General features: G+C 46.6%; 1 protein-coding gene across 2 annotated transcripts in view; it reads left to right on the top strand.

Moving 5' to 3' along the window:
• The window catches only part of CA9 (carbonic anhydrase 9), a 191,266-nt gene that overhangs the window by 115,493 nt on the left and 52,927 nt on the right, over window positions 1–22,846 (top strand). Inside the window, exons 8-10 of one of the 2 annotated variants that reach the window (XM_040420683.1) lie at window positions 15,998–16,139; window positions 19,624–19,680; window positions 22,773–22,808. In XM_040420683.1, the coding sequence (XP_040276617.1) occupies window positions 15,998–16,139; window positions 19,624–19,680; window positions 22,773–22,808 (235 nt within the window). Of the gene's footprint in view, window positions 1–15,997; window positions 16,140–18,756; window positions 18,814–19,623; window positions 19,681–22,772; window positions 22,809–22,846 lie in introns of both variants that reach the window. The other variant, XM_040420682.1, reaches the window with a different exon arrangement.

Genomic DNA, 22,846 nt, shown 5'->3' with positions numbered 1-22,846 from the left:
AGATTGTAATCTATCATCTGGTACTAATTCTGTATAATGCTAATCTATACCCTAAACTATAATACACGGTGAGTCTAGAGTGGTGTCAGATACATTGTATGATGGGTGTCAGATACATTGTGTGATGGGTGTCAGATACACCATGTGATGGGTGTCAGATACATCATGTGATGGGTGTCAGATACATCATGTGATGGGTGTCAGATACATCATGTGATGGGTGTGAGATACATTGTTTGATGGGTGTCAGATACATTGTGTGATGGGTGTCAGATACATTGTGTGATGGGGGTCAGATACATTGTGTGATGGGGGTCAGATACATTGTATGATGGGGGTCAGATACATTGTGTGATGGGTGTCAGATACATTGTGTGATGGGGGTCAGATACATTGTGTGATGGGGGTCAGATACATTGTGTGATGGGGGTCAGATACATTGTATGATGGGGGTCAGATACATTGTGTGATGGGTGTGAGATACATTGTATGATGGGTGTCAGATACATTGTGTGATGGGTGTGAGATACATTGTATGATGGGTGTCAGATACATTGTGTGATGGGGGTCAGATACATTGTGTGATGGGTGTCAGATACATTGTGTGATGGGTGTCAGATACATTGTTTGATGGGTGTCAGATACATTGTGTGATGGGTGTCAGATACATTGTGTGATGGGTGTCAGATACATTGTATGATGGGTGTGAGATACATTGTATGATGGGTGTCAGATACATTGTTTGATGGGTGTCAGATACATTGTGTGATGGGTGTCAGATACATTGTGTGATGGGTGTCAGATACATTGTATGATGGGTGTCAGATACATTGTGTGATGGGTGTGAGATACATTGTATGATGGGTGTGAGATACATTGTATGATGGGTGTGAGATACATTGTATGATGGGGGTCAGATACATTGTATGATGGGTGTCAGATACATTATGTGATGGGTGTCAGATACATTGTATGATGGGTGTCAGATACATTATGTGATGGGTGTCAGATACATTGTATGATGGGTGTGAGATACATTGTATGATGGGTGTCAGATACATTGTGTGATGGGGGTCAGATACATTGTGTGATGGGGGTCAGATACATTGTATGATGGGTGTGAGATACATTGTGTGATGGGTGTGAGATACATTGTATGATGGGGGTCAGATACATTGTATGATGGGGGTCAGATACATTGTGTGATGGGTGTGAGATACATTGTGTGATGGGTGTGAGATACATTGTGTGATGGGGGTCAGATACATTGTGTGATGGGTGTGAGATACATTGTATGATGGGTGTCAGATACATTGTATGATGGGTGTGAGATACATTGTATGATGGGGGTCAGATACATTGTATGATGGGTGTCAGATACATTGTATGATGGGTGTCAGATACATTGTGTGATGGGGGTCAGATACATTGTGTGATGGGTGTGAGATACATTGTATGATGGGTGTGAGATACATTGTGTGATGGGGGTCAGATACATTGTGTGATGGGTGTGAGATACATTGTGTGATGGGTGTGAGATACATTGTATGATGGGTGTCAGATACATTGTATGATGGGTGTGAGATACATTGTATGATGGGTGTGAGATACATTGTGTGATGGGTGTGAGATACATTGTATGATGGGTGTGAGATACATTGTGTGATGGGTGTCAGATACATTGTATGATGGGTGTGAGATACATTGTATGATGGGTGTGAGATACATTATGTGATGGGTGTCAGATACATTGTGTGATGGGTGTCAGATACATTGTATGATGGGGGTCAGATACATTGTATGATGGGTGTCAGATACATTGTATGATGGGTGTCAGATACATTGTATGATGGGTGTGAGATACATTATGTGATGGGTGTCAGATACATCATGTGATGGGTGTCAGACTGAGTAGATGATGAGATACACATTGTATTATGAATAGTATCTCAGGTCTCCTTTGACACTTTGAGTCTCTTGCTCCAATATCAGCAGTGGTGGAGCCCCTGTAACTCCAGGCATGGCCAGCAGATGGCGCCATGTATACACATAATAAGCATCCGCAGACGCCCAGCTGACAGAGCCTTTAAAGGGAAAATGTGTTCCCCCATTGCTGCGCCTTTGTGATGTCACCTCTCCTTCACTGCGCTAATATCACTTTAAAAAGTGTCCTTCCAACTGTCAGAAAGAGAAGAAACAGCTGGAAGGCGCATTCACTGACTTCTGCTTTATGCCTTAAAGGGGCAGTGCATGTATTATGTCACTAGCAGAATCAAACATTGTCATATATGTAAGCAGGGGCCCTCACCCTGTGATTGCCTCCATATCTGGTGCTGACTCGGGGCCCGGGGCTCACAGCTCAGCTGCAGATGCTCTTTGTCTTCTCCCTACAAGGAGATTGCTGAGCACTGAGAAGACGGACGCGTCTCAAGACTTTATAAGGAAATCTCAATGTATACAGTCACCAGGGATGATGGGAGTACTCTGTGCGGAGCACGTCTCAAGGCAACGACAGCATTAGAAATAATCCTGAGGATTCATGAGAAATAAGAAGGTCCTATAGAAATCAGGTGTAAAAGAGTTAGAGATAAAAAAAACAGGATCGAACACTGTCCCTATAGTGCCATACAGTGCCGAGCACAGTCCTCCATACACTGTCCCTATAGTGCCATACAGTGCCGAGCACAGTCCTCCATACACTGCCCCTATAGTGCCATACAGTGCCGAGCACAGTCCTCCATACACTGTCCCTATAGTGCCATACAGTGCCGAGCACAGTCCTCCATACACTGCCCCTATAGTGCCATACAGTGCCGAGCACAGTCCTCCATACACTGCCCCTATAGTGCCATACAGTGCCGAGCACAGTCCTCCATACACTGCCCCTATAGTGCCATACAGTGCCGAGCACAGTCCTCCATACACTGTCCCTGTAGTGTCATACAGTGCCGAGCACAGTCCTCCATACACTGTCCCTATAGTGCCATACAGTGCCGAGCACAGTCCTCCATACACTGTCCCTATAGTGCCATACAGTGCCGAGCACAGTCCTCCATACACTGTCCCTATAGTGCCATACAGTGCCGAGCACAGTCCTCCATACACTGTCCCTATAGTGCCATACAGTGCCGAGCACAGTCCTCCATACACTGTCCCTATAGTGCCATACAGTGCCGAGCACAGTCCTCCATACACTGTCCCTATAGTGCCATACAGTGCCGAGCACAGTCCTCCATACACTGTCCCTATAGTTCCATACAGTGCCGAGCACAGTCCTCCATACACTGCCCCTATAGTGCCATACAGTGCCGAGCACAGTCCTCCATACACTGCCCCTATAGTGCCATACAGTGCCGAGCACAGTCCTCCATACACTGCCCCTATAGTGCCATACAGTGCCGAGCACAGTCCTCCATACACTGCCCCTATAGTGCCATACAGTGCCGAGCACAGTCCTCCATACACTGCCCCTATAGTGCCATACAGTGCCGAGCACAGTCCTCCATACACTGTCCCTGTAGTGTCATACAGTGCCGAGCACAGTCCTCCATACACTGTCCCTATAGTGCCATACAGTGCAGAGCACAGTCCTCCATACACTGTCCCTATAGTGCCATACAGTGCCGAGCACAGTCCTCCATACACTGTCCCTATAGTGCCATACAGTGCCGAGCACAGTCCTCCATACACTGTCCCTATAGTGCCATACAGTGCCGAGCATAGTCCTCCATACACTGTCCCTATAGTTCCATACAGTGCCGAGCACAGTCCTCCATACACTGCCCCTATAGTGTCATACAGTGCCGAGCACAGTCCTCCATACACTGTCCCTATAGTGCCATACAGTGCCGAGCACAGTCCTCCATACACTGTCCCTATAGTGCCATACAGTGCCGAGCACAGTCCTCCATACACTGTCCCTATAGTGCCATACAGTGCCTAGAAGAATCCTCCATACACTGTCCCTATAGTGCCATACAGTGCTGAGCACAGTCCTCCATACGCTGTCCCTATAGTGCCATACAGTGCCGAGCACAGTCCTCCATACACTGTCCCTATAGTGCCGAGCACAGTCCTCCATACACTGTCCCTATAGTGCCGAGCACAGTACTCCATACACTGTCCCTATAGTGCTGAGCACAGTCCTCCATACGCTGTCCCTATAGTGCCATACAGTGCCGAGCACAGTCCTCCATACGCTGTCCCTATAGTGCCATACAGTGCCGAGCACAGTCCTCCATACGCTGTCCCTATAGTGCCATACAGTGCCGAGCACAGTCCTCCATACGCTGTCCCTATAGTGTCATACAGTGCCGAGCACAGTCCTCCATATGCTGTCCCTATAGTGCCATACAGTGCAGAGCACAGTCCTCCATGCACTGTCCCTATAGTGCCGAGCACAGTCCTACATTCACTGTCCCTATAGTGCCATACAGTGCCGAGCACAGTCCTCCATACACTGTCCCTATAGTGCCATACAGTGCCGAGAACAGTCCTCCATACACTTTGCCTATAGTGCCAAGCACAGTCCTCCATACACTGTCCCTATAGTGCCATACAGTGCCGAGCACAGTCCTCCATACACTATCTCCCTATAGTGCCATACAGTGCCGAGAACAGTCCTCCATACACTATCTCCCTATAGTGCTGAGCACAGTCCTCCATACACTATCTCCCTATAGTGCCATACAGTGCCGAGAACAGTCCTCCATACACTATCTCCCTATAGTGCTGAGCACAGTCCTCCATGCACTGTCCCTATAGTGCCGAGAACAGTCCTCCATACACTGTCCATATAGTGCCATATAGTGCCGAGCACAATCCTCCATACACTATCTCCCTATAGTGCCGAGCACAGTCCTCCATAAACTGTCCCTATAGTGCCGAGCACAGTGCTCCATACACTGTCCATATAGTGCCATACAGTGCCGAGCACAGTCCTCCATACACTGTCCCTATAGTGCCGAGCACAGTCCTCCATACACTAACACTATAGTGCTGAGCACAGTCTTCCATGCACTGTCCCTATAGTGCCGAGAACAGTCCTCCATTCACTGTCCATATAGTGCCATACAGTGCCTAGAAGAATCCTCCAAACACTGTCCCTATAGTGCCATACAGTGCCCGGGGAAATCCTCTATACACTGTCCCTATAGTGCCATACAGTGCCCGGGGAAATCCTCTATACACTGCCCCTATATATACATACAGTGCACAGATAAATACTCCATATACTGCCCCAATAGTGCCTTACAGTGCCCAGAAGAAAACTCCATACACTGTCCCTATAGTGCCATACAGTGCCTAGAAGAATCCTCCATACACTCTCTCCATAGTGCCATACAGTGCCCAGAAGAATCCTCCATACACTGTCCCTATAGTGCCATACAGTGCCTAGAAGAATCCTCCATACACTGTCCCTATAGTGCCATACAGTGCCCGGGGAAATCCTCTATACACTGTTCCTATAGTGCCATACAGTGCCCGGGGAAATCCTCTATACACTGCCCCTATATATACATACAGTGCACAGATAAATACTCCATATACTGCCCCAATAGTGCCATACAGTGCCTAGAAGAAAACTCCATACACTGTCTCCATAGTGCCATACAGTGCCCAGAAGAAAACTCCATACACTGTCCCTATAGTGCTATACAGTGCCTAGAAGAATCCTCCATACACTGTCCCTATAGTGCTATACAGTGCCTAGAAGAATCCTCCATACACTCTCTCCATAGTGCCATACAGTGCCCAGAAGAATCCTCCATACACTGTCCCTATAGTGCCATACAGTGCCTAGAAGAATCCTCCATACACTGTCCCTATAGTGCCATACAGTGCCTAGAAGAATCCTCCATACACTGTCCCTATAGTGCCATACAGTGCCGAGCACAGTCCTCCATACACTGTCCCTATAGTGCCATACAGTGCCTAGAAGAATCCTCCATACACTCTCTCCATAGTGCCATACAGTGCCCAGAAGAATCCTCCATTCACTGTCCCTATAGTGCCATACAGTGCCCAGAACTATCCTGTATACACTGTCCCTATAGTGCCATACAGTGCCGAGCACAGTCCTCCATACACTGTCCCTATAGTGCCATACAGTGCCGAGCACAGTCCTCCATACGCTGTCCCTATAGTGCCATACAGTGCCGAGCACAGTCCTCCATACGCTGTCCCTATAGTGTCATACAGTGCCGAGCACAGTCCTCCATATGCTGTCCCTATAGTGCCATACAGTGCAGAGCACAGTCCTCCATGCACTGTCCCTATAGTGCCGAGCACAGTCCTACATTCACTGTCCCTATAGTGCCATACAGTGCCGAGCACAGTCCTCCATACACTGTCCCTATAGTGCCATACAGTGCCGAGAACAGTCCTCCATACACTTTGCCTATAGTGCCAAGCACAGTCCTCCATACACTGTCCCTATAGTGCCATACAGTGCCGAGCACAGTCCTCCATACACTATCTCCCTATAGTGCCATACAGTGCCGAGAACAGTCCTCCATACACTATCTCCCTATAGTGCTGAGCACAGTCCTCCATGCACTGTCCCTATAGTGCCGAGAACAGTCCTCCATACACTGTCCATATAGTGCCATATAGTGCCGAGCACAATCCTCCATGCACTGTCCCTATAGTGCCGAGCACAGTCCTCCATAAACTGTCCCTATAGTGCCGAGCACAGTCCTCCATACACTGTCCATATAGTGCCATACAGTGCCGAGCACAGTCCTCCATACACTGTCCCTATAGTGCCGAGCACAGTCCTCCATACACTAACACTATAGTGCTGAGCACAGTCTTCCATGCACTGTCCCTATAGTGCCGAGAACAGTCCTCCATGCACTGTCCATATAGTGCCATACAGTGCCTAGAAGAATCCTCCAAACACTGTCCCTATAGTGCCATACAGTGCCCGGGGAAATCCTCTATACACTGTCCCTATAGTGCCATACAGTGCCCCGGGAAATCCTCTATACACTGCCCCTATATATACATACAGTGCACAGATAAATACTCCATATACTGCCCCAATAGTGCCTTACAGTGCCCAGAAGAAAACTCCATACACTGTCCCTATAGTGCCATACAGTGCCTAGAAGAATCCTCCATACACTCTCTCCATAGTGCCATACAGTGCCCAGAAGAATCCTCCATACACTGTCCCTATAGTGCCATACAGTGCCTAGAAGAATCCTCCATACACTGTCCCTATAGTGCCATACAGTGCCCGGGGAAATCCTCTATACACTGTTCCTATAGTGCCATACAGTGCCCGGGGAAATCCTCTATACACTGCCCCTATATATACATACAGTGCACAGATAAATACTCCATATACTGCCCCAATAGTGCCATACAGTGCCTAGAAGAAAACTCCATACACTGTCTCCATAGTGCCATACAGTGCCCAGAAGAAAACTCCATACACTGTCCCTATAGTGCTATACAGTGCCTAGAAGAATCCTCCATACACTGTCCCTATAGTGCTATACAGTGCCTAGAAGAATCCTCCATACACTCTCTCCATAGTGCCATACAGTGCCCAGAAGAATCCTCCATACACTGTCCCTATAGTGCCATACAGTGCCTAGAAGAATCCTCCATACACTGTCCCTATAGTGCCATACAGTGCCTAGAAGAATCCTCCATACACTGTCCCTATAGTGCCATACAGTGCCGAGCACAGTCCTCCATACACTGTCCCTATAGTGCCATACAGTGCCTAGAAGAATCCTCCATACACTCTCTCCATAGTGCCATACAGTGCCCAGAAGAATCCTCCATACACTGTCCCTATAGTGCCATACAGTGCCCAGAACTATCCTGTATACACTGTCCCTATAGTGCCATACAGTGCCGAGCACAGTCCTCCATACACTGTCCCTATAGTGCCATACAGTGCCGAGCACAGTCCTCCATACACTGTCCCTATAGTGCCATACAGTGCCGAGCACAGTCCTCCATACACTGTCCCTATAGTGCCATACAGTGCCGAGCACAGTCCTCCATACACTGTCCCTATAGTGCAATACAGTGCCGAGCACAGTCCTCCATACACTGTCCCTATAGTGCCATACAGTGCCGAGCACAGTCCTCCATACACTGTCCCTATAGTGCCATACAGTGCCGAGCACAGTCCTCCATACACTGTCCCTATAGTGCCATACAGTGCCGAGCACAGTCCTCCCTACACTGTCCCTATAGTGCCATACAGTGCCGAGCACAGTCCTCCCTACACTGTCCCTATAGTACCATACAGTGCCGAGCACAGTCCTCCATACACTGTCCCTATAGTGCCATACAGTGCCGAGCACAGTCCTCAATACACTGTCCATATAATGCCATACAGTGCCGAGCAGAGTCCTCAATACACTGTCCCTATAGTGCCATACAGTGCCGAGCACAGTCCTCCATACACTGTCCCTATAGTGCCATACAGTGCAGAATACAGTCCTCCATACACTGTCCCTATAGTGCCGAGCACAGTCCTCCCTACACTGTCCCTATAGTGCCATACAGTGCCGAGCACAGTCCTCCATACACTGTCCATATAATGCCATACAGTGCCGAGCACAGTCCTCCATACACTGTCCCTATAGTGCCATACAGTGCCGAGCACAGTCCTCCAAACACTGTCCCTATAGTGCCATACAGTGCCGAGCACAGTCCTCCATACACTGTCCCTATAGTGCCATACAGTTCCAAGCACAGTCCTCCATACACTGTCCCTATAGTGCCGAGCACAGTCCTCCCTACACTGTCCCTATAGTGCCATACAGTGCCGAGCACAGTCCTCCCTACACTGTCCCTATAGTGCCATACAGTGCCGAGCACAGTCCTCCATACACTGTCCCTATAGTGCCAAGCACAGTCCTCCATACTCTGTCCATATAGTGCCATACAGTGCCGAGCACAGTCCTCCATACGCTGTCCATATAGTACCATACAGTGCCGAGCACAGTCCTCCCTACACTGTCCCTATAGTGCCATACAGTGCCGAGCACAGTCCTCCCTACACTGTCCCTATAGTGCCATACAGTGCCGAGCACAGTCCTCCATACACTGTCCCTATAGTGCCAAGCACAGTCCTCCATACTCTGTCCATATAGTGCCATACAGTGCCGAGAACAGTCCTTCATTCACTGTCCATATAGTGCCATACAGTGCCGAGCACAGTCCTCCATACGCTGTCCATATAGTACCATACAGTGCCGAGCACAGTCCTCCCTACACTGTCCCTATAGTGCCATACAGTGCCGAGCAAAGTCCTCCCTACACTGTCCCTATAGTGCCATACAGTGCCGAGCACAGTCCTCCATACACTGTCCCTATAGTGCCATACAGTGCCAAGCACAGTCCTCCATACTCTGTCCATATAGTGCCATACAGTGCCGAGAACAGTCCTTCATTCACTGTCCATATAGTGCCATACAGTGCCGAGCACAGTCCTCCATACACTGTCCCTAAAGTGTCATACAGTGCAGAGCACAGTCCTCCATACATTGTCCCTATAGTGCTATACAATGCAGAGCACAGTCCTCCATACACTGTCCCTATAGTGCCATACAGTGCCGAGCACAGTCCTCCATACACTGTCCCTATAGTGCCATACAGTGCCGAGCACAGTCCTCCATACACTGTCCCTATAGTGTCATACAGTGCAGAGCACAGTCCTCCATACACTGTCCCTATAGTGTCATACAGTGCAGAGCACAGTCATCCATACACTGTCCCTATAGTGTCATACAGTGCCGAGCACAGTCCTCCATACATTGTCCCTATAGTGCCATACAGTGGCGAGCACAGTCCTCCATTCACTGTCCCTATAGTGTCATACAGTGCAGAGCACAGTCCTCCATACACTGTCCCTATAGTGTCATACAGTGCCGAGCATAGTCCTCCATACACTGTCCATATAGTGCCATACAGTGCCGAGCACAGTCCTCCATACACTGTCCATATAGTGCCATACAGTGCCGAGCACAGTCCTCCATACACTGTCCCTATAGTGCCATACAGTGCCGAACACAGTCCTCCATGCACTGTCCATATAGTGCCATACAGTGCAGAGCACAGTCCTCCATACATTGTCCCTATAGTGCCATACAGTGCCGAGCACAGTCCTCCATTCACTGTCCCTATAGTGCCATACAGTGCCGAGCACAGTCCTCCATACGCTGTCTTTATAGTGCCAAACCATGCCCAGAAGAATCCTTCATAGACTGCCCCTATAGATTTATTCAGTGCCTAGTGCAGTCCTCTATACACTTCTCCTATAGTGCCATACAGTGCCCAGAATAATCCTCCATACATTGCCTTATAGTGCCATACAGTGACCAGATGAATCCTCTGTACACTCCCCTTATAGTGCCATACAGTTACCATGGCAATCCTCCATAAACGGTCCCTATAGTGCCATACAGTGCCCAGAACAATCCTCCATATACTGTCCCTATAGTTCCATAAAGAGCCCAGAATAATCCTCCATACACTGTCCCTATAGTGCCATACAGTGCTAGAAGAAGTCTTGATACACTGTCCCTATAGTGCCATACAGTGCCCAGATAAATCCTCCATACACTGTCCCTTTAGTGCCATAGAGTGCCCAGATGAATACTCCTTTCAATGCCCCTATAGATACATACAGTTCCCAGAAGAATAATCTGTACACTGCCCCATAGTGCCATACAGTGCCTAGTAGACATATCCATACACTGTCCCTATAGTGCCATACAGTGCTGAGAACAGTCCTCCATACACTGTACCTATAGTGCCATACAGTGCACGGGGAAATCCTCTATACACTGCCCCTATAGATACATACAGTGCACAGATAAATACTCCATATACTGCCCCAATAATTCCATACACTGCCCAGAAGAATCCTCCATACACTGTCCCTATAGTGCCATACAGTGCCCAGAAGAATCCTCCATACACTGTCGCTATAGTGCCATACAGTGCCTAGAAGAAACCTCCATACACTGCCTCTACAGGGAGTGCAGAATTATTAGGCAAGTTGTATTTTTGAGGATTAATTTTATTATTGAACAACAACCATATTCTCAATGAACCCAAAAAACTCATTAATATCAAAGCTGAATATTTTTGGAAGTAGTTTTTAGTTTGTTTTTAGTTTTAGCTATTTTAGGGGGATATCTGTGTGTGCAGGTGACTATTACTGTGCATAATTATTAGGCAACTTAACAAAAAACAAATATATACCCATTTCAATTATTTATTTTTACCAGTGAAACCAATATAACATCTCAACATTCACAAATATACATTTCTGACATTCAAAAACAAAACAAAAACAAATCAGTGACCAATATAGCCACCTTTCTTTGCAAGGACACTCAAAAGCCTGCCATCCATGGATTCTGTCAGTGTTTTGATCTGTTCACCATCAACATTGCGTGCAGCAGCAACCACAGCCTCCCAGACACTGTTCAGAGAGGTGTACTGTTTTCCCTCCTTGTAAATCTCACATTTGATGATGGACCACAGGTTCTCAATGGGGTTCAGATCAGGTGAACAAGGAGGCCATGTCATTAGATTCTCTTCTTTTATACCCTTTCTTGCCAGCCACGCTGTGGAGTACTTGGACTCGTGTGATGGAGCATTGTCCTGCATGAAAATCATGTTTTTCTTGAAGGATGCAGACTTCTTCCTGTACCACTGCTTGAAGAAGGTGTCTTCCAGAAACTGACAGTAGGACTGGGAGTTGAGCTTGACTCCATCCTCAACCCGAAAAGGCCCCACAAGCTCATCTTTGATGATACCAGCCCAAACCAGTACTCCACCTCCACCTTGCTGGTGTCTGAGTCGGACTGGAGCTCTCTGCCCTTTACCAATCCAGCCACGGGCCCATCCATCTGACCCATCAAGACTCACTCTCATTTCATCAGTCCATAAAACCTTAGAAAAATCAGTCTTGAGATATTTCTTGGCCCAGTCTTGACGTTTCAGCTTGTGTGTCTTGTTCAGTGGTGGTCGTCTTTCAGCCTTTCTTACCTTGGCCATGTCTCTGAGTATTGCACACCTTGTGCTTTTGGGCACACCAGTGATGTTGCAGCTCTGAAATATGGCCAAACTGGTGGCAAGTGGCATCTTGGCAGCTGCACGCTTGACTTTTCTCAGTTCATGGGCAGTTATTTTGCGCCTTGGTTTTTCCACACGCTTCTTGCGACCCTGTTGACTATTTTGAATGAAACGCTTGATTGTTCGATGATCACGCTTCAGAAGCTTTGCAATTTTAAGAGTGCAGCATCCCTCTGCAAGATATCTCACTATTTTTGACTTTTCTGAGCCTGTCAAGTCCTTCTTTTGACCCATTTTGCCAAAGGAAAGGAAGTTGCCTAATAATTATGCACACCTAATATAGGGTGTTGATGTCATTAGACCACACCCCTTCTCATTACAGAGATGCACATCACCTAATATGCTTAATTGGTAGTAGGCTTTCGAGCCTATACAGCTTGGAGTAAGACAACATGCATAAAGAGAATGATGTGGTCAAAATACTCATTTGCCTAATTATTCTGCACGCAGTGTATAGTGCCATATAGTGCCTAGATAAATACTCCATATACTGCCCCAATAGTGCCATACAGTGCCCAGAAGAAAACCCCATACACTGTCTCCATAGTGCCATACAGTGCCTAGAAGAATCCTACATACACTGTCCCTATAGTGCCATACAGTGCCCAGAATAATCATCCATACACTGTCCCTATAGTGCCATACAGTGCCTAGAAGAATCCTACATACACTGTCCCTATAGTGCCATACAGTGCCCAGAATAATCATCCATACACTGTCCCCATAGTGCCATACAGTGCCTAGAAGAATCCTCCATACACTGTCTCTATAGTGCTATACAGTGCCTAGAAGAATCCTCCATACACTGTCGCTATAGTGCCATAAAGTGCCCAGAAGAATCCTCCATACACTGTCCCTATAGTGCCATACAGTGCCCAGAATAATCCTCCATACACTGTCGCTATAGTGCCATACAGTGCCTAGAAGAATCCTCCATACACTGTCGCTATAGTGCCATACAGTGCCTAGAAGAATCCTCCATACACTGTCCCTATAGTGCTATACAGTGCCCAGAAGAATCCTCCATACACTGTCCCTATAGTGCCATACAGCGCCCAGAAGAATCCTCCATACACTGTCCCTATAGTGCTATGCAGTGCCCAGAAGAATCCTCCATACACTGTCCCTATAGTGCCATACAGTGCCTAGAAGAATCATCCATACACTGTCGCTATAGTGCCATACAGTGCCCAGAATAATCCTCCATACACTGTCCCTATAGTGCCATACAGTGCTTAGAAGAATCCTCCATACACTGTCCCTATAGTGCCATACAGTGCCCAGAAGAATCCTCCATACACTGTCCCTATAGTGCTATGCAGTGCCCAGAAGAATCCTCCATACACTGTCCGTATAGTGCCATACAGTGCCTAGAAGAATCCTCCATACACTGTCGCTATAGTGCCATACAGTGCCTAGAAGAATCCTCCATACACTGTCCCTATAGTGCCATACAGTGCCTAGAAGAATCCTACATACACTGTCCCTATAGTGCCATACAGTGCCCAGAATAATCATCCATACACTGTCCCTATAGTGCCATACAGTGCCTAGAAGAATCCTCCATACACTGTCCCTATAGTGCCATACAGTGCCCAGAATAATCATCCATACACTGTCCCCATAGTGCCATACAGTGCCTAGAAGAATCCTCCATACACTGTCTCTATAGTGCTATACAGTGCCTAGAAGAATCCTCCATACACTGTCGCTATAGTGCCATAAAGTGCCCAGAAGAATCCTCCATACACTGTCCCTATAGTGCCATACAGTGCCCAGAATAATCCTCCATACACTGTCGCTATAGTGCCATACAGTGCCTAGAAGAATCCTCCATACACTGTCGCTATAGTGCCATACAGTGCCTAGAAGAATCCTCCATACACTGTCCCTATAGTGCTATACAGTGCCCAGAAGAATCCTCCATACACTGTCCCTATAGTGCCATACAGCGCCCAGAAGAATCCTCCATACACTGTCCCTATAGTGCTATGCAGTGCCCAGAAGAATCCTCCATACACTGTCCCTATAGTGCCATACAGTGCCTAGAAGAATCATCCATACACTGTCGCTATAGTGCCATACAGTGCCCAGAATAATCCTCCATACACTGTCCCTATAGTGCCATACAGTGCTTAGAAGAATCCTCCATACACTGTCCCTATAGTGCCATACAGTGCCCAGAAGAATCCTCCATACACTGTCCCTATAGTGCTATGCAGTGCCCAGAAGAATCCTCCATACACTGTCCCTATAATGCCATACAGTGCCTAGAAGAATCCTCCATACACTGTCCCTATAGTGCCATACAGTGCCCAGAAGAATCCTCCATACACTGTCCCTATAGTGCCATACAGTGCCTAGAAGAATCCTCCATACACTGTCCCGATAGTGCCATACAGTGCCTAGAAGAATCCTCCATACACTGTCCCTATAGTGCCATACAGTGCCTAGAAGAATCCTCCATACACTGTCCCTATAGTGCCATACAGTGCCTAGAAGAATCCTCCATACACTGTCCCTATAGTGCCATACAGTGCCCAGAAGAATCCTCCATACACTGTCCCTATAGTGCCATACAGTGCCCAGAAGAATCCTCCATACACTGTCGCTATAGTGCCATACAGTGCCCAGAAGAATCCTCCATACACTGTCCCTATAGTGCCATACAGTGCCTAGAAGAATCCTCCATACACTGTCCCTATAGTGCCATACAGTGCCGAGAAGAATCCTCCATACACTGTCCCTATAGTGCCATACAGTGCCTAGAAGAATCCTCCATACACTGTCCCTATAGTGTTATTCAGTGCCCAGAAGAATCCTCCATACACTGTCCCTATAGTGCTATACAGTGCCCAGAATAATCATCCATACACTGTCCCTATAGTGCCATACAGTGCCTAGAAGAATCCTCCATACACTGTCCCTATAGTGCCATACAGTGCCTAGAAGAATCCTCCATACACTGTCCCTATAGTGCCATATAGTGCCTAGAAGAATCCTCCATACACTGTCCCTATAGTGCTATACAGTGCCTAGAAGAATCCTCCATACACTGTCCCTATAGTGCTATACAGTGCCTAGAAGAATCCTCCATACACTGTCCCTATAGTGCCATACAGTGCCCAGAATAATCATCCATACACTGTCCCTATAGTGCCATACAGTGCCTAGAAGAATCCTCCATACACTATCCCTATAGTGCCATACAGTGCCTAGAAGAATCCTCCATACACTGTCCCGATAGTGCCATACAGTGCCTAGAAGAATCCTCCATACATTGTCCCTATAGTGCCATACAGTGCCTAGAAGAATCCTCCATACACTATCCCTATAGTGCCATTCAGTGCCTAGAAGAATCCTCCATACACTGTCCCTATAGTGCTATACAGTGCCTAGAAGAATCCTCCATACACTGTCCCTATAGTGCTATACAGTGCCTAGAAGAATCCTCCATACACTTGCCCTATAGTGCTATACAGTGCCTAGAAGAATCCTCCATACACTGTCCCTATAGTGCTATACAGTGCCTAGAAGAATCTGGATGTGGGCAAATGTAGAGATGCTCATCTTGATTCTGAAGAGCAACCGCCTCCTGCTGGGTATTCCCATCTGTGCCATACACCTGCAGGGAGACCCTGAAGCTCCCGCCAGTGACGGCCTCGTCTGTATTGGCCAGAGACTTCGATAAAGGAAATCATCTACCCCAGTGGTACCTAAGATAAGACTGCTTTCACACATGCAGGTTCTATTCAGCTCCACCAGGAGCAGATTCATGCAATTTCTAGCTGCACGTCTTCTACATCACAGATCAGAGAACCGCAGTTCAGGAGCTGCGACATTGACCACCCAATGACTTCCCTCTGGTCTCTTCTAGCTGGCCATCCTGGAGGACACCATCCACCATGATCATGACCACATCCTACAGATGAACTTCAGAGAACCGCAGGCTCTCAATGGACGTGTGGTGTTGTCCAGCTTCAGGGCGCCGGTGGGAGGTCGGAAGGCGCCCGGAGTAGGTAATGAAATGCCGGCCCTGTCCATGCAAAATATCAGCCCTCATCACTGCATCCTCCACTCTCCTGCCCTGCACCCCTCGGTTTCCAATCACAAATATAATATAATAGTGCAGCGTGTAGAGGCAGTGTACTGTACAGCAGGTAATATAATAGTGCAGCATGTGGAGGCAGTGTACTGTACAGCAGATAATATAATAGTGCAGCGTGTAGAGGCAGTGTACTGTACAGCAGATAATATAATAGTGCAGCGTGTATACTCACTGTAATGTAGAGCAGAGAGTATAAAAGGGCAGCATGTAGAGGCAGTGTACTGTACAGCAGATAATATAATAGTGCAGCGTGTAGAGGCAGTGTACTGTACAGCAGATAGTGTAATAGTGCAGGTTGTAGAGGCAGTGTACTGTACAGCAGATAGTGTAATAGTGCAGCGAGTAGTGGCAGTGTAGTGTACAGCAGGTAATATAACAGTGCAGCATGTGGAGGCAATGTACTGTACAGCAGGTAATATAATAGTGCAGTGTGTAGAGGCAGTGTACTGTACAGCAGATAGTATAATAGTGCAGCGTGTAGAGGCAGTGTACTGTACAGCAGATAATATAATAGTGCAGCATGTGCAGGCAATGTACTGTACAGCAGGTAATATAATAGTGCAGTGTGTAGAGGCAGTGTACTGTACAGCAGATAGTATAATAGTGCAGCGTGTAGAGGCAGTGTACTGTACAGCAGATAATATAATAGTGCAGCATGTGGAGGCAATGTACTGTACAGCAGGTAATATAATAGTGCAGTGTGTAGAGGCAGTGTACTGTACAGCAGATAGTATAATAGTGCAGCGTGTAGAGGCAGTGTACTGTACAGCAGATAATATAATTGTACAACGTGTAGTGGCAGTGTACTGTACAGCAGATAATATAATAGTGCAGCGTGTAGAGGCAGTGTACTGTACAGCAGATAATATAATAGTGCAGCATGTAGAGGCAGTGTACTGTACAGCAGATAATATAATAGTGCAGCATGTGGAGGCAGTGTACTGTACAGCAGATAATATAATAGTGCAGCATGTGGAGGCAATGTACTGTACAGCAGGTAATATAATAGTGCAGTGTGTAGAGGCAGTGTACTGTACAGCAGATAATATAATAGTGCAGCGTGTAGAGGCAGTGTACTGTACAGCAGATAGTGTAATAGTGCAGGTTGTAGAGGCAGTGTACTGTACAGCAGATAGTGTAATAGTGCAGCAAGTAGTGGCAGTGTAGTGTACAGCAGGTAATATAATAGTGCAGCATGTGGAGGCAGTGTACTGTACAGCAGATAATATAATAGTGCAGCATGTGGAGGCAATGTACTGTACAGCAGGTAATATAATAGTGCAGTGTGTAGAGGCAGTGTACTGTACAGCAGATGGTATAATAGTGCAGCGTGTAGAGGCAGTGTACTGTACAGCAGATAATATAATAGTGCAGCATGTGGAGGCAATGTACTGTACAGCAGGTAATATAATAGTGCAGCGTGTAGAGGCAGTGTACTGTACAGCAGATAATCTAATAGTGCAGCTTGTAGAGGCAGTGTACTGTACAGCAGATAGTATAATAGTGCAGCGTGTAGAGGCAGTGTACTGTACAGCAGATAGTGTAATAGTGCAGCGTGTAGTGGCAGTGTACTGTACAGCAGATAATATAATAGTGCAGCGTGTAGAAGCAGTGTACGGTACAGCAGATAATATAATAGTGCAGCTTGTAGAGGCAGTGTACTGTACAGCAGATAATATAATAGTGCAGCGTGTAGAGGCAGTGTACTGTACAGCAGATAATATAATAGTGCAGCGTGTAGAAGCAGTGTACGGTACAGCAGATAATATAATAGTGCAGCGTGTAGAAGCAGTGTACGGTACAGCAGATAATATAATAGTGCAGCGTGTAGAGGCAGTGTACTGTACAGCAGATAATATAATAGTGCAGCGTGTAGAAGCAGTGTACGGTACAGCAGATAATATAATAGTGCAGCGTGTGGAAGCAGTGTACGGTACAGCAGATAATATAATTGTGCAGCGTGTAGAAGCAGTGTACTGTACAGCAGATAATATAATTGTGCAGCGTGTAGAAGCAGTGTACTGTACAGCAGATAGTATAATAGTGCAGGTTGTAGAGGCAGTGTACGGTACAGCAGATAATATAATAGTGCAGCGTGTTGAGGCAGTGTACTGTACAGCAGGTAATATAATAGTGCAGCGTGTAGAGGCAGTGTACTGTACAGCAGGTAATATAATAGTGCAGCGTGTAGAGGCAGTGTACTGTACAGCAGATAGTATAATAGTGCAGTGTGTAGAGGCAGTGTACTGTACAGCAGATAATATAATTGTGCAGCGTGTAGAAGCAGTGTACGGTACAGCAGATAATATAATAGTGCAGCGTGTAGAAGCAGTATACTGTACAGCAGATAATATAATAGTGCAGCATGTAGAGGCAGTGTACTGTACAGCAGATAGTGTAATAGTGCAGCGTGTTGAGGCAGTATACTGTACAGCAGATAATATAATAGTGCAGCGTGTAGAGGCATTTTTTTTATACAATATATATCATACAATGATAATTTCTGATTTCTTCCCTTGATATCACAGCTCCTCCAGCTTCGCCCTCTGACACTGATGATCCCTCATCACGCAACACCGAGACAGGTATGATATGTACTGCATCAGGAACCCCAGACCAGTAGTCACAATATTTAAGACATCCAGTGTGTTCCCCATGTGAACAGTAGTGATGAGCGGCACAGGCAATATTCGTTTTGAAGCAGTGTACTGTACAGCAGATAATATAATAGTGCAGCGTGTAGAGGCAGTGTACTGTACAGCAGATAGTATAATAGTGCAGCGTGTAGTGGCAATGTACTGTACAGCAGATAGTATAATAGTGCAGTGTGTAGAGGCAGTGTACTGTACAGCAGATAGTATAATAGTGCAGCGTGTAGAGGCAGTGTACTGTACAGCAAATAGTATAATAGTGCAGCGTGTAGAGGCAGTGTACTGTACAGCAGATAATATAATAGTGCAGCATGTAGTGGCAATGTACTGTACAGCCGATAATATAATAGTGCAGCGTGTAGAGGCAGTGTACTGTACAGCAGGTAATATAATAGTGCAGCGTGTAGAGGCAGTGTACTGTACAGCAGATAGTATAATAGTGCAGTGTGTAGAGGCAGTGTACTGTACAGCAGATAATATAATTGTGCAGCGTGTAGAAGCAGTGTACGGTACAGCAGATAATATAATAGTGCAGCGTGTAGAAGCAGTATACTGTACAGCAGATAATATAATAGTGCAGCATGTAGAGGCAGTGTACTGTACAGCAGATAGTGTAATAGTGCAGCGTGTTGAGGCAGTATACTGTACAGCAGATAATATAATAGTGCAGCGTGTAGAGGCATTTTTTTTATACAATATATATCATACAATGATAATTTCTGATTTCTTCCCTTGATATCACAGCTCCTCCAGCTTCGCCCTCTGACACTGATGATCCCTCATCACGCAACACCGAGACAGGTATGATATGTACTGCATCAGGAACCCCAGACCAGTAGTCACAATATTTAAGACATCCAGTGTGTTCCCCATGTGAACAGTAGTGATGAGCGGCACAGGCAATATTCGTTTTGAAGCAGTGTACTGTACAGCAGATAATATAATAGTGCAGCGTGTAGAGGCAGTGTACTGTACAGCAGATAGTATAATAGTGCAGCGTGTAGTGGCAATGTACTGTACAGCAGATAGTATAATAGTGCAGTGTGTAGAGGCAGTGTACTGTACAGCAGATAGTATAATAGTGCAGCGTGTAGAGGCAGTGTACTGTACAGCAAATAGTATAATAGTGCAGCGTGTAGAGGCAGTGTACTGTACAGCAGATAATATAATAGTGCAGCATGTAGTGGCAATGTACTGTACAGCCGATAATATAATAGTGCAGCGTGTAGAGGCAGTGTACTGTACAGCAGATAATATAATAGTGCAGCGTGTAGAGGCAATGTACTGTACTGCAGATAATATAATAGTGCAGCGTGTAGAGGCAGTGTACTGTGTACTATACAGCAGATAATATAATAGTGCAGCATGTAGTGGCAATGTACTGTACAGCAGATAATATAATAGTGAAGCGTGTAGTGGCAGTGAAATGTACAGCAGATAATATCATAGTGCAGCGTGTAGAGGCAGTATACTGTACAGCAGATAATATAATAGTGCAGTGTGTAGAAGCAGTGTACTGTACAGCAGATAATATAATAGTGCAGCGTGTAGAGGCAGTGTACTGTACAGCAGATAGTATAATAGTGCAGCGTGTAGAGGCAGTGTACTCTACAGCAGATAATATAATAGTGCAGCATGTAGAGGCAGTGTACTGTACAGCAGATAGTATAATAGTGCAGCGTGTAGAGGCAGTGTACTGTACAGCAGATAATATAATAGTGCAGCATGTAGTGGCAATGTACTGTACAGCAGATAGTATAATAGTGCAGTGTGTAGAGGCAGTGTACTGTACAGCAGATAGTGTAATAGTGCAGCGTGTAGAGGCAGTGTACTGTACAGCAGATAGTATAATAGTGCAGCGTGTAGAGGCAGTGTACTGTACAGCAGATAATATAATAGTGCAGCATGTAGTGGCAATGTACTCTACAGCAGATAATATAATAGTGAAGCGTGTAGAGGCAGTGAAATGTACAGCAGATAATATAATAGTGCAGTGTGTAGAAGCAGTGTACTGTACAGCAGATAATATAATAGTGCAGCATGTAGAGGCAGTGTGCTGTACAGCCGATAATATAATAGTGCAGGGTGTAGAAGCAGTGTACTGTACAGCAGATAATATAATAGTGCAGCATGTAGAGGCAGTGTGCTGTACAGCCGATAATATAATAGTGCAGGGTGTAGAAGCAGTGTACTGTACAGCAGATAATATAATAGTGCAGTGTGTAGAGGCAGTGTACTGTACAGCAGATAATATAATAGTGCAGCGTGTAGAGGCAGTGTACTATACAGCAGGTAATATAATAGTGCAGTGTGTAGAGGCAGTGTACTATACAGCAGATAATATAATAGTGCAGTGTGTAGAGGCAGTGTACTGTACAGCAGAAAATATAATAGTGCAGCGTGTAGAGGCAGTGCGTGGCCCATGTGAACAGTTCAGTGACCTATATCCAGTTTGTGTCCTATGTGAACAGTCCAGTGACCTATATCCAGTTTGTGTCCTATGTGAACAGTCCAGTGACATATATCCGGTGTGTGCCCCATGTGAACAGTCCAGTGACCTATATCCAGTGTGTGCCCCATGTGAACAGTCCAGTGACCTATATCCAGTTTGTGTCCTATGTGAACAGTCCAGTGACCTATATCCGGTGTGTGCCCCATGTGAACAGTCCAGTGACCTATATCCAGTGTGTGCCCCATGTGAACAGTCCAGTGACCTATATCCAGTGTGTGCCCCATGTGAACAGTCCAGTGACCTATATCCGGTGTGTGCCCCATGTGAACAGTCCAGTGACCTATATCCAGTGTGTGCCCCATGTGAACAGTCCAGTGACATATATCCGGTGTGTGCCCCATGTGAACAGTCCAGTGACCTATATCCTGTGCGTGCCCCATGTGAACAGTCCAGTGACCTATATCCAGTTTGTGCCCCATGTGAACAGTCCAGTGACCTATATCCAGTTTGTGCCCCATGTGAACAGTCCAGTGACCTATGTCCGGTGTGTGCCCCATGTGAACAGTCCAGTGACCTATATCCGGTGTGTGTCCCATGTGAACAGTCCAGTGACCTATATCCGGTGTGTGCCCCATGTGAACAGTGACCTATATCCAGTGTGTGCCCCATGTGAACAGTCCTGTGACCTATATCCGGTGTGTGCCCCATGTGAAGAGTCCAGTGACCTATATCCAGTGTGTGCCCCATGTGAACAGTCCAGTGACTTATATCCAGTGTGTGCCCCATGTGAACAGTCCAGTGACCTATATCCGGTGTGTGCCCCATGTGAACAGTCCTGTGACCTATATCCGGTGTGTGCCCCATGTGAACAGTCCTGTGACCTATATCCGGTGTGTGTCCCATGTGAACAGTCCAGTGACCTATATCCGGTGTGTGCCCCATGTGAACAGTCCAGTGACATATATCCAGTGTGTGCCCCATGTGAACAGTCCAGTGACATATATCCAGTGTGTGCCCCATGTGAACAGTCCAGTGACATATATCCAGTGTGTGCCCCATGTGAACAGTCCAGTGACCTATATCCGGTGTGTGTCCCATGTGAACAGTCCAGTGACCTATATCCAGTGTGTGCCCCATGTGAACAGTCCAGTGACCTATATCCGGTGTGTGCCCCATGTGAACAGTCCAGTGACCTATATCCAGTGTGTGCCCCATGTGAACAGTCCAGTGACCTATATCCAGTGTGTGCCCCATGTGAACAGTCCAGTGACCTATATCCGGTGTGTGCCCCATGTGAACAGTCCAGTGACCTATATCCGGTGTGTGCCCCATGTGAACAGTCCAGTGACCTATATCCGGTGTGTGCCCCATATTGTCAGTCTGTTGTACCTCTTTGATCCCTCCATGTACCCGATGACATTCTGCTTTGTGTCCTGTACAGGTTCTCATGGCCAGGAGAACCCTTCACTGGGAATAGGTAAGTGGGACATTCCTCCCAACATTTGAAATGCATAA

This window comes from Bufo bufo, chromosome 2 (genome assembly GCF_905171765.1).
Source record: "Bufo bufo chromosome 2, aBufBuf1.1, whole genome shotgun sequence".
In the NCBI taxonomy this organism is placed as follows: domain Eukaryota; kingdom Metazoa; phylum Chordata; class Amphibia; order Anura; family Bufonidae; genus Bufo; species Bufo bufo.
This window is presented reverse-complemented; position numbering and strand designations above follow the sequence as displayed.